The sequence below is a fragment of the Oppia nitens genome, unplaced genomic scaffold, assembly GCF_028296485.1.
Source record: "Oppia nitens isolate AA-2021 unplaced genomic scaffold, nextdenovo-longstitch-racon4-pilon3 scaffold6_pilon_pilon_pilon, whole genome shotgun sequence".
NCBI classification, from domain to species: Eukaryota; Metazoa; Arthropoda; class Arachnida; order Sarcoptiformes; family Oppiidae; genus Oppia; species Oppia nitens.
The window spans coordinates 672,934-686,128 of NW_026533250.1; the positions used below are offsets into that span (position 1 = coordinate 672,934).

The following is a 13,195-nucleotide window of genomic DNA, read 5'->3' on the forward strand; positions in this document are numbered from 1 at the left end:
GAGAGAGAGAGAGAATGTTTGATGATATGAGTGTTTTGAGCAAACACTTTGTATTAGCTATCGATGCAAATAAAATTGATCGAAATGGTTAGGTTTACATCAATACTACTGCAAACGTCTCTCCTTTTAAATGATAGTAAAGACCAAAAACCATCAAATATTTAGAAACAATTGTTTGTCTTCTTCTATGTGTAACAATGAATCTAATGTTGATTATATTTATTAAGACTATCCATAAATTCAAATAACTTTATGAGACATTTATGAATTTTTCTCTCAGTTTTCATTATTAAGATTTGCATTATATCAAAAAAAAATTGTTGTAATACTATATTTTATTATAATATAAATAATTATTTAGTAGACAATATTAATTTTGTATTGATATTAATCTCGCAACAAATATACTCAAAAAAATAATGATAAGTGATTTAAACAATAATAAATAAAAAAATTAATCGATTTTATTTTATGACTGAACTCCATTTATAGAAAGTATATAAATATTATATGTTTATTTATATTACAAATTTAAGAGTAAAGTATAGCACTTATCAAAATTAAAATAGATATAAATCAACAAACATAGATCTAACATACTGTCTATAAAGTTATATAAATACTATAGATTATTTAAGCATATAAAAATGAGTTAACAATTTATATTAAATATAACTCATATCAACAAACTACTACATTACATATTTTTCACTATATTTTTTAATATAATTAAATGTTTTGCTAAAACAAAAACTAATAAAAATTATAAATACTGCAAAATATTCTTGTTATTGTTGATAAAATTTTTAAAAATTTTTATTTAAATAATCGATTAGTATTACATAAAATTTTATGAATTATAATAATCAAACTTGTTTTACAGATTATGAATGAATTTATAATGTTAATAATACATTAATAATAAAAACTAAAAATGCACAATTATTAAATATAACATTTTAATAAGTTTTATGTATTTATATTCTGTATTAAAATTAATTCCAAATGTAATGAAATAAGTAAAAATATATTTTCTATAAAAATAAAAATTTGAGTCTAAATAACAAAATTGTTGGACAGATAGCTCTCTGTTCTTAATTTGAGTTTTGAATCATTGATTTTATTAGATTAAAGACAACGAAAATTTGCTGTAATAACAATCCCTGCGGTCTTTATATTGTATGTAATAAATGCATAATAAATGCATATCCAGTTGACTAAATTATCATTATTTTAAATTCACTTATTTTAAAATACTAATAAAGTGTATATTATTATTGTATTGATTTGTTAAAGACTGTAAAATTAAATTGTTTTCATTCTTTGTTATATTTTTTTAGTCTAAAAAAAGGATATCCTAATGAACTTCATTTCTCGTATAATATTTGTCAAAATATGCTATAATTAAATAATCGTAATTTTAATTAGAATTAAAAAATAGTATAAAAACTATTTTTTCTTTTCTATTGATCACCAAAATTGTACACAAAATGATAAAAAGATTTTATTAATACATTTTATTTATTACAGCTTTAGTCTATATTAAGACTAATTTAATTTCCAATGCTTTTAGTATAACTGTATATTATATATATATATATATTGGTCAAATCCTAAACACAAAATCATTAATTTTGTAATAGTGTTCAAAAACTGGAATTTGTGAGCAAATTTTCAGATAAGTTTCAAATAGTAATTTCTATTGACTATTTGATAATCTCTATAATTTCATTAATATTAGCTATTTTTATATTTATTTTAGTTAAAAATTGAATTGATATAATCTAAGTAAGTTTTTTAAATAATATTATTTCATAATTTGTGAATAGATAGCAATCGCAATCTTAAATTAAAAATATATTTACAATAAAAAATCTTATAAAAAGTAATATATTCTATACGAAGAAAAATTCAATATTTTTGATTTTCATTTAAAATGATGAAAAATAAACATATTATGTGTAGTTTTCAGTGATTTTTTGCTATACAATTGATTTTGTTGTAAAGAATTTTTACTCTCTATTATTGACAGTATATTTGATGAAAGACTAAAATATAAATTATATGAGTGATATAGGAATGTAAGACAAGTGGACTAAAAATTATATGATAGCAATGGGACTCAATGTTCAATACATTTGACAATAAATGCTAAATCTTAACTACCAGTGCTGTACTCGTAGAACAAGCAATTGGTCTTTGTTTTTGTGTATTAAAGTCACGTAATGTAAGAGAAAGAAAAAAACGCAATGAATGGCTGGATTGATGTAAAGACAAACTCCAAGTGCTGTAAGAAATTGTGGCAAATAGTTATACACCACTGATAGTCAGTCAGTCACTACATTAACGACAAATGAGATGACTGGCAAACATTGATCATATGATATCATTAAATCATTTATATTAACACTCAATCCTACAATTCCTTATACTATAACATAATATATTATTGTCATATAAACAATAAATTGACTTTCAATGCTATAAAAAAATTATAGCAAAAGAATTTAATATTAAATAATTAAATAATTTTTGTTTATTTCAAATATTATGTATTGTCCAGTATATTGTTTTATTATGTTCAGTAATATCCTATTTTAGTTGAAAATTCTCAATTTGTACAAAAGTATTATATACGGTATATACCAAACAGTTAATGATAATAATAATAATAATATAAAATTATAGAGTTCACACAATATTTTTTTTCGTGACTTTTATATTAAAAATTCAATTATCGTTTGCTAACAACTTTTAACATTTAAGTAAAAAAGGTTTTGTTAATCTTTCTTAATAATGTTTACCACATTATATACATTTCAACATATATTTTATATTTTGTTTCTCATATTAAACTCAATTAGTAATATTAATAAAATATTGTTTATAATGCTGTATAATATGATTTTTTCAGTAAATTATTAAAAAATTAGTTTTAATGTAACTTTAAATTATTTACTTGAAAAATATACAGTAATTTTTTTATTTATAAATATTAATTTTAATGAGATTTCAAATTTAATTCATTACAGTAAAATAAATAGCTGCATCCCCTTTTGAGAGAGAGAGAGAGAGAGAGAGAGAGAGAGAGAGAGATCACATTCTAATAATTACTTAAATATATTAAATAAATTGTAAAATTTAATTATAAATTATTTGATAAATCTATATATAATAACAGTATATCTTATTTCGAAAAATATCTACATTTAAGACAACTATTGTATTAATAATGGTAAACAATCCGCTTATATTAACATAACGTATATTGCTTTATAATTTAAGTCTACAAAAATCAAACTCAAGACACATAAAAAGTAATTATATAAAAATAATATATAACGTTATAATTTATAAAGCTTTATTGCTCCCAGGCATTTAATAATACAAAATAAACTATTTTACATTACTTTGAGGTATAAAAATATATATAACAGTAATAAATATAATACAAATATAAAACATTTGGATAAAATACAAATGTTTAGTGAGTAACAATAATATATTGTATATTTTATTATATACCTGTATATAAATTATAAATAATATTATAATTATAGCTATTTTCACATGTTTTTATACAAATAAAATTTAATTTAAAATTAATTAGTAATTATTATGAACAATATCCTTCATTGTATTAATTAAATCTCAATTTTAAATATTATTATATTTATATAGGTTAGGTTAGGTTAATATATATAATAATATAATAATATAATCTTTTATATAGCTTAGTATAAGTTAAATATTTTTTAAAAAATTAAATATGAAATATGTCAGTACTATTACAGTTAACACAAAATTTACATTAATATTAAATCAGATTATTTATTATTATATGCAAAATCACAAAAAACTGAAGGTATATTTATTACAGATTTATAATATAATCCAAATGTAAAATTATGTACTATTATATACAGTATGTAATAGTAGAGCAACTTTATGTAATCAGTATAAACTTGTATAATGTAAAAAAATATTTTGATTTTATATGGTATATAACTTTTATATACAGTATCTTACTTATATATTAATTTCACATTTATTAAAATATTAAATTCAATTAAAATTTTATAATATATTTTTTTAAAACAAAATGATAATACTAACGATTTAATATATACTATCAAAATTATTAATTATTTATACTAAATTATATACATATATTTCTAAAAAAATTATTTTTTATTTCAGTTTTTTTAAATTTATTTATAATTTAAAATTAAATATCTCATAACAGGTAAAACATAATTCATTTTAAGTATTACTTATTGAGTAATATTTAAATTACAACTATAATAATATATAACAATTATAGATGTAATTAAAATCCGTCACTATTTTGATTACTTATATTTCGATACTGTGTTTAGTCCGTAATTTTGTTGATAGTCTTAAAGTCCGCAAACATTACTTAAGCCATAATTTGGTGACATTTTTGCATTTACTTAACACTAACTCTCTTGAGATCGTTAATCCTTTTGGAAGCAAAAGCAATACATTTTCGGTCAAAATAAACATTTGTGTTCTTCTCTTAAAAAGCTATTTTGTTAACAACCGATAAGTTTAATATAAATTATGTTTTTTGTAACACTTATTCTTGAGTTTAGTTCACTTATAGACTCATTACTTATTTTATATATTTCAACCATCGATAACCTAACCCTTTAACATATAATATATTAAAATATTGGTTTATAAATAACAAATATTATGATTCATTTAACTTTCAAGTAGTAATCAATTTATATTTTAAACAAAACAACTTTTTCTGTTTTTTTAATATTAAAATACTTACCATTTTTATAAAGAAAGGTTTTAAGCTAAAAATAAATGTATTTTTACAGAAATTTACGGATCATTTCCAATTGAGACCATTTTATCTCAATAATAATTCATTTAAATAAATTCTATACAATTTTTTAGATATTAATATTAAATAAGAATTTGGAATATTTTATAATTTTTTGTTTATTATATATTTATAATAAGTTTTTGTGTATTATAACAATATTTGCTTTTAATTTTACTATAATATTTCAATTGAATAAAATTAACTTTACTAAATTTTAATTAAAGCTATTTAAAATTAAAAGTTAAAACTAATTTTAATTTATTTGAACTGTTTTAGTGATCATGAATAAATCATGACTTATTCATGATTAATAATATTTTATAGTAATATTTCTAAAAATAGCTTAAATTGAAAATAAATACTACTGTATTATACCACTATATACTATACACAATTAAATAAATATATATTTGTATTATAATGGATATAATGGATTATAATGGATATAAATACATCAAATTATGTGATAATAAAAATGACTGACCAGTCTGTCCTTTGCCGAGTGTCTTCTCCAGTCTATACGGCCCGACGTATTGATAGGAGTGTTGGTGGATGTCTTGATTGTTGCCATCTCTTAAGCCCGACATCTTTGGTGATAATCTAATGTGTATTTGTGGTGATGAACATTGGCAGACATACCACAACAGTAGACAATAAATGAAGACACATTGGAATTGTGGTTCAATTGTATTAAATTTATTGATATATTCCACTAATTAATGGCATTTGATGACCGACGCCATCGACAATACTGTTATACGTTTTTATATGTGTTGTATAAATAGGGTTAGAAATGTTGTCATATATATATATATATATATATATATATAAGTGCTGAGTAGGTATAGTCTATGAACAGAGAATCCAATACAAGTAAACCAGTGTTTTGTTGGTTTAGTTTTCACTTTGATATCCACTGCGTTCAGAGTCAGAGCATTGCGTTTATCACTGCATTCAATGCCTTCACAACCAATATATCGATCGATACAAACATTTGCAATGCATTCACAACATTACAGCGTTTAGAACATAGATTTCTATGACATCACTAACGACATGACTCCCACCTATAGCTTTACAAAACATATTTATTATTATTATGGTTATCATTCATACTAATTCCTTACAAACATTAAAACATTGTCATAAATATTTATTTTGTATTCACCCATAAAAAATTAAAACTTTTAATTAATTATAAAATTTTGAGTTATCATAGGTTTGCTTTAAACACGAATGTTTGACAAAAACAATGGTGTAAAATGACATCTCTACTAAAAATATCAATGCATTTACACACACATTCTGATCGATACCAATCATAAACTTAATTAAAGCAATTGTTTTTCGTAGTAAACAATCGCAAAACCCCTTTGTTTGTCTAAAGTGTTTTCAAAACAACATTAATATTATAACATTAGAAGTTTATGTTCAAAATAGTCCTTAATTTATAATACCAAACATATTGTCTCTCTGTTTCTCACTTTCTATCAAATTATACAATGATTTAATAAAAGTCTATTTGCTATCTATATTACTTTACATTTATTGTATACTAAATTACTATTAATAATATTCTCAAATATATATATATAATATTATTAGTTGTAATAATATATTATATATTAGTTATATCAGTGTTTATATTAGTAGGAAATTAAAAAAATAAATATTAAAATTAATAACATATTAATATTAAAAATACTAATAATAAATAAAAATATTTAATAATTGGAATAATTTATGAGTAGTTAGACAAACATTATTATACAGTATATAATATTTTTAATATCAATAGTATTGAAATAAAAATTAATTGCAAATAAATAGATATTCAATAGAAAGTTTAACTCATATTCAGGTATTAATAGTTAAAAATCAATAATATTTTTAATATTTAATTACATAATTGATATTTCAAAATATATTTATAAATATTTAATCAAACAGTTTAGTACTTTAATAAGTTATTAGATTTATTTTGGATATAATAATATGAAAATAAATGTTTATTATAATTAAATAATTAATTAATTAAAAAATATAAATTTGACAGATATTGTAATAGAAATGTAATGTTATATTTGAATGACTCGTAAACTGTATTATGATTTTATAATTGAATTGATTCCACGTTTTAATTATTATTTTAATATTAATTGAATTAAATTAGTGATTGAATTAGTTATCAAAAACCAAATTATGGAAAATGTATTTTCATTGAAGACAATCAATGAAAGGATCCGATCGCTGGATGTCTACCCGAAAGTGTTAGAAGATTTCCGAATCAAGACATTCGGTGGGGCCACAGGTCGGTCACCAATTGATTGATTGTCTCAAACATATCAAAACCTAATAATCTGATCCCTAAAGACTTATATTATACTTATTGAAAAAAAACTTATTTAGTTAACTATTAATCGACTAATTGTCTCATTAATTGATCCCATATATAGTGACAATAATCAGTGGTATTTTAATGGTAGTCTTATTTATATCTGAACTAAACTACTACTTAACTCCCGAATTACGTGAAGAGTTATTAGTAGACGTTTCGCGCGGAGAGAAACTGAGGATCAATTTGGATGTCGTCTTCCCTCATATTGCTTGTGATTTTCTGGCCATCGATGCCATTGACGTGTCCGGCGAACAGCACATCAATATCGAGCACAATGTCTTCAAACGTCGTCTTTCACTGAATGGAGAACCGCTTGAAGCGCCAGAAAAAGACAATACAATTGGCACAAAAAAATTAAGTGCAAAGAAAGAGTTTCTCAATAAAGTAACGGAAACACCGGTCACAACGTTAGACCCGAATCGGTGTGAGAGCTGTTACGGTGCAGAAAGTGGTCGTCGAAAGTGTTGTAATACTTGTGATGAAGTTAGACAAGCATACAGTGAGAAGGGTTGGGGTCTCAACAATATGGATGACATCATGCAATGCAAACGGGAAGGCATTAAGAGTCGACTCCAGAACTATGACAAAGAAGGCTGTCAGGTGTTTGGATACGTTGAGGTTAACCGAGTCGGCGGTAATCTACATATCGCTCCCGGAAAGAGCTTTACTAAACATCACGTTCACGTGCATGACCTCAGTATTGGCGACTATCAGCGATTCAATCTGACACACAAAGTAAGACACCTGTCCTTCGGCCGGACAATGCCCGGCAAAACTAATCCATTAGACGGAACCTTTCAATCGGCTGAAGAAGGAGCCATGATGTTTCAGTATTACATTAAAATAGTGGCCACACTTTATGCCAAAAGTGATGGCCAGACACTTCAAACAAATCAATTTGCAGTAACCAGACATAAGAAACCAGTTTTAGACGCCTTATCCGAGAATGGAATGCCCGGAGTGTTCTTTGTCTATGAGTTCGGACCAGTTATGGTAAAGTATAGTGAAATCAATAAGTCATTCATGCATTTCCTCACTTCTCTCTGTGCGATAACCGGTGGTATCTTCACTGTATCGGCTATTATAGACTCATTGCTATATCACTCGATTAAAGCCATACAGAAAAAGATTGAATTGGGAAAAGTCTCGTAATTAAGTCATCAATTAGTTAAACATTCCTTTAAATTATAATTTCATTTATAAGTTTTTTTTAAATATATAATTAAGTCATTATATTTATAATTGTAATAACGATCTAATCTTATCGACCAAATTTTAACTAACATTTATATAATGTTTTATACAGTTTGCTAAATGTAAATAACTTCATAATATACTGTATGTTGTGATATTTAAATGTTTTATTTTAAATAAAATTTTAAAAAGTTTTTTTTGTTGGTTTTATTTCTTGATAGCGAATGAAGTATTAAATTAGAGTAAAATATGAAATGAAATTTAGCAAAAAATATCACAAAATGTTTAATTCTTTGATGATTTCAAGGTATAATAAAAATCACAAAAATACAAAATGAAATAACTTTTTAATAATACATTTAAATTAATTAAAATTATATTTAAAATCTCAACGTTATAATACATTAAGCATTTATTAACAGTCTTGAGAATTTTGAGTGCCTTTTAAATCAGTGTTTAATCCATTAGGTGTCGGCTATTAAATCAATGATATAGTTAATTGTGTTAATATATTTAACAAATAAAGTTTCATATAAAGTGTAGTTATTTTGAAAGTACTCATGGGTTTTATTTTTATTTTATTTTTAGTAAATGAATACAGTATCGTACGGTTAAATGTTTGACAAATATTTTAGGAAAATTTCCAAACATTTTCAAATTGTAATGTTGTTCACAGTTTTACTAAAAATTTCCATGAGTACATTCAAAGTAAGTACACATTATTAAATTACATTATTTGAAGGCATTAAAACAGTTGGTATATTAGTATTTTGTCTAATTAGCAAATTATTAGTCGACTGATCCACAGTTTGAAGTCTATATATCTTCACATTTGAGCTTTGGTTGGATTGTATTCCTAATTAACATTTATAATAAGTGATAAAATAATTTTTAATTTAAAGTAGAATTACCTGATATTTGAAATGATTGTGAAATCGGTTTAAAGGTATTAGTATTGGATGTATTATTGGTGATAGTGAGTGATGGTGTTGTTTGTTCAACCAATTGATTTTGAGTGTTAGCCTGAAATACAGGTAATAATCGTTTCTTCACAGGAATACAATTTGATGGAATACTTCTTAAGCTTTGAATTAGTTGAACATTATTGCTGACCACTTGTCCAGTGTTTGTAAAATTAACAGTATTAACCATATTATTAGGATTAATACTATTTTGAGTCGTGCTTATGATGGTAACAGGTTTCCAGACCTGTCCTGTCTCACAGCGACTCAATTTGATAACAAGGCGTTTGGGATCAGTAATTGATAACTCTTTGCGTGCGTTTTCATTGTTTGATATTACAGATGATGTAAATACAGCGTTTGATGTGTTGGTATTCATGTCATTTCCAGAAGAAACTACTTTTAATGAAAATTGTGGTCCAACTTGAGATACTTTAGGTGATGATATAATGACAGCATTTTGTGGCAAAACAACACAATTGCCATTTTGTTTGATGCTTTGACTCCAGTCATTCAATGATTTAAATGTTAAATTCTCAGCAATTTTAGTGTTTGTTGAGACTGTTTGTTGTGGATTTGACTGAAGTTGAGGTATGGATTGTTTATGATTTATATTGTGAAGAAAGTTAGCCCACATATCACCGTCGACTTGTAGTGTATTTGTCGGTTCATGACTTTCAATAAATACGTTATTTGGATTAGAAAATGAAATAGTTTTAGGACAAGACTCTTCATTGTCTGTAGTGTTGTTGATAACAGTGTTAGGATTAAGTCGCGACTCGTTTGCCATAACAGCCTTTTCTGCCGCTTCGGCCAAAACATTAAGTGCTTTAAATGTTGTTCGCCTTTTGTTTTGTATTTTCTTTTTTTTCGCCTCAATTGCTGGCTTTATATTACTTGGATTAGACTTTTTTGGTGGATATATAAATGCAATGCTCTCATCATAACTTAACTCTCGCTCTAAATGTTTAAGAGTTGCTCTTTTAAATGCACGCCAAACCGCATAAGCCATTAATGTGTAGCCATTTTTAGGTCCATTAAATGTCTCGCAATTATTAACCATTAGTTTAAAGTCTTTCTCCAGATCTTCAAATACATTATACTCTTTGTTCAAAATCTTATTCTCAATTATTGACAAATCTATTGGATGTTCGATCACCTGATAATACATCGGAAACTTAATGCCGTCAACCGGTTCAGCAAAAGGCCAGGCGTCCCGATTGGACTTTACATTTACAATCACTTTGGAAATCAATTTAAAACAAATTAATTACAATTATTTAAATTGATTTATTAATTATCAAACCTTTTTCTAGATTTTCATGAAGTTTATCTATGGTATTGGTTGTTGGACTCAATATATTAGTAAATCTGTATAATTAACAAAATATATATATATATTTTAAACACATTATCATTTTTTAGATAGTGTATAGAATATGTTAAAATTACTAATTTAAAAATATTGTGTAATCTTAAATGGTTATGGTTTACAATTAAGTCAAATGATACATAGGATCAATTGGGTTGACATTGCACTGGTAGGCACTGAGAAACTATCACTTACAAAGTGGTTTCTTTCGTACTGATAGGTCGTTAAGATAATGTGTGGCTGAGGCAGATCTCGCATACAATACGAGTGCCCGCAATAGGAAACAAAAAAACGTATTATTATAGAGTAATTCAATTCAATTAATCAATAAGACTCTGACCAGACTTACGATTTCATTATAAATATAATATAATTTACATAAAATTTCAATATTAAACACTTACTCTTCGTTAATGTATTCAGTATTCATATCATTGGAATCATTGAAATCTTCGGTATTTTGAATATCATTCATCTCATGGATGACTCCATTCTCAATAAGTTGTCGTTTGATCGCTCTGTCGGCCCTTTCTTCGACTAATTTAATTCTTTTCGAAGCTCTTTCTTCCCTTTCCTGTCGTATTCTTTCACTTCTTTCTCTTAACGATTTCTCGTTATCTAATCGTCGCTTTCTTTCTAATTCATCTTTTAGTCGTCTTTCTAGTTCTTCCTCTTCTAAATCTTGTTTTTCTTTTACTATTTTTTTCAATTCAATTCTAGACGACGCTCTACGCGGTAATAGCTCAAGAAGTCTTTGTCTGTCAACTTTTGCTCTTTCTTTTTCTTGTTCTTCAAATATTTCAGTTATTTTAGGTACAAAACTCTTGGATAACAATCTATAAAACTCGATCTCACATTTGGTTTTACTTTTGGCAAACTTTTCGCACAACTCTTTCCAGTCCTGTTCCGTCCGACAAACTAAACTCCAGCCCTCCTGTCGTTCACTTAAATCCCACAACACATCCTTTACTCGTGTAACACTAATTTCACACTTTTTATTAGTGGATTCTACACTCACAGCACTTTTCTTTGAAGAGTTTTTATTGTTAACCACTCCGTTGGGCTTTGAAGGTGTTTCTGGTTTTCTCTGTCTGAGTCCTTCCCGAAAACCGGGCACTTTTGGCGGCAAATTTCTACTTTTTTTAGTCTCCTCTTTCTTACGTTTAATCTCTTCTAACTCCTGACGTTTCCTTTCCTGTTCTTCTTTAAGTTTAACACGTTTAAGATCTTCGGCTCTTTTGGCCAGTGATTCGTCATATTTTTTATAACTCGAATCAATTTTTTCGGCTAATCCAGGATTCTCTCGATATAATCGGGTCCCATAAAAATACCAATAAATATATCCTTTACTATCAGTACCGAGAGGTTCAACTCGGTAGTCATCGCCATTAATTTCATTGACTATGTTTGCAATATCGTCAGCAAACAGTCGATAATCACATAAAGCATGGATTACATCAAGTTTTACTCTAAGCGGCAAATCATAAAACCGTTGATGAATTTCATTGCCGTCCAAATCAAATGTAATAAATGGAGAACTCTTCTTCTCGATGCCAGTCCATTGAATTTGAAATAATTTTTGTAAATAATTTTCCCAATTTGTATCACTAAATCAAACAAATCAAATCAAATAATTTATAATTCTCTTAACAAATCTATTTAACCATTACTTGATAGTTGTCCTGAAATATCCCTTAAGAAGTGAACAAATCAGTCGTAAGACGAGATTCGAGTTGACTGAAGACACATCTGACTCGTCTGAAGAGATAAGAGTCACGAAAGCAAACTCTAAATCCTATTTTATAATAGTTTAGACAATCATTTGAGTAAATGTGATATAATCTTAATATTGATGGTTCAAAAAAAAAAAGATTACCTCATAATCAAAATCTGGTAAATCTAAGTGATGTCTAAATAGATTACAGAAGTGAGTAATGGATGGGATCTGATAATAGGTCTGCAATTCTGTTGAAAAAACAATTAATACAATCATTAAATTAATGTGAAAATAATATCAAGAAATTGATTCACACAAACCATCCATCAATTAATAGTTTTATTTAATTGCAAATCAAGGTTTCAATCAAAACTGATTGTCAACTAATCAATTGATTTACACAATCACTGCAAACAATATTATTAACCGATTCATACAATCAATAGATTTTCATTGAAAACAAAACAATTTTCAAACAAATAATTGTCAATAAATTGCAATATTATTGTAATTATTATGTATTTTAAGTCTCAATGTTTTGGATATCAATAGTCGACCCGAAATGCTTTATCAATGAATAAGTCAAACTAAAAGTCACACAAATTTCTACTATAAATATATCAAACATTTTGTCCCCTAAAATGTGTTAACACTATGTAATAGTATTGTAATCATTATAACCATTCAATTG

At 25.6% G+C, this 13,195-nt stretch overlaps 3 protein-coding genes across 3 annotated transcripts in view; 1 reads left to right on the top strand and 2 right to left on the bottom strand.

Annotated features, from left to right (window-relative positions):
• LOC128962951 (serine/threonine-protein kinase BRSK2-like) overlaps window positions 1-5,638 on the bottom strand; it is a 29,594-nt gene extending 23,956 nt beyond the window's left edge. Inside the window, exon 1 of the mRNA XM_054309388.1 lies at window positions 5,346-5,638. Within this exon, the coding sequence (XP_054165363.1) occupies window positions 5,346-5,448 (103 nt within the window). The 5' untranslated portion in view covers window positions 5,449-5,638. The remainder of the gene's footprint in view (window positions 1-5,345) is intronic.
• A 1,054-nt stretch (window positions 5,639-6,692) lies between these two features.
• LOC128962231 (endoplasmic reticulum-Golgi intermediate compartment protein 3-like) lies at window positions 6,693-8,505 on the top strand. The gene is made up of 3 exons (XM_054308592.1): window positions 6,693-6,722; window positions 7,035-7,172; window positions 7,318-8,505. Exons 2-3 carry the CDS (start codon window positions 7,064-7,066, stop codon window positions 8,409-8,411), a joined length of 1,203 nt encoding a protein of 400 aa, XP_054164567.1. The 5' UTR covers window positions 6,693-6,722; window positions 7,035-7,063; the 3' UTR covers window positions 8,412-8,505.
• A 351-nt stretch (window positions 8,506-8,856) lies between these two features.
• Window positions 8,857-13,070, bottom strand: LOC128962057 (chromatin remodeling regulator CECR2-like). The gene is made up of 8 exons (XM_054308384.1): window positions 12,825-13,070; window positions 12,664-12,752; window positions 12,458-12,582; window positions 11,192-12,394; window positions 10,722-10,786; window positions 9,365-10,657; window positions 9,185-9,309; window positions 8,857-8,928 (listed from the first exon to the last, which is right to left on the bottom strand). The coding sequence occupies exons 1-8, from the start codon at window positions 12,829-12,831 to the stop codon at window positions 8,869-8,871; spliced, it is 2,967 nt and encodes a 988-aa protein (XP_054164359.1). The 5' UTR covers window positions 12,832-13,070; the 3' UTR covers window positions 8,857-8,868.
• Window positions 13,071-13,195: the final 125 nt, after the last annotated feature.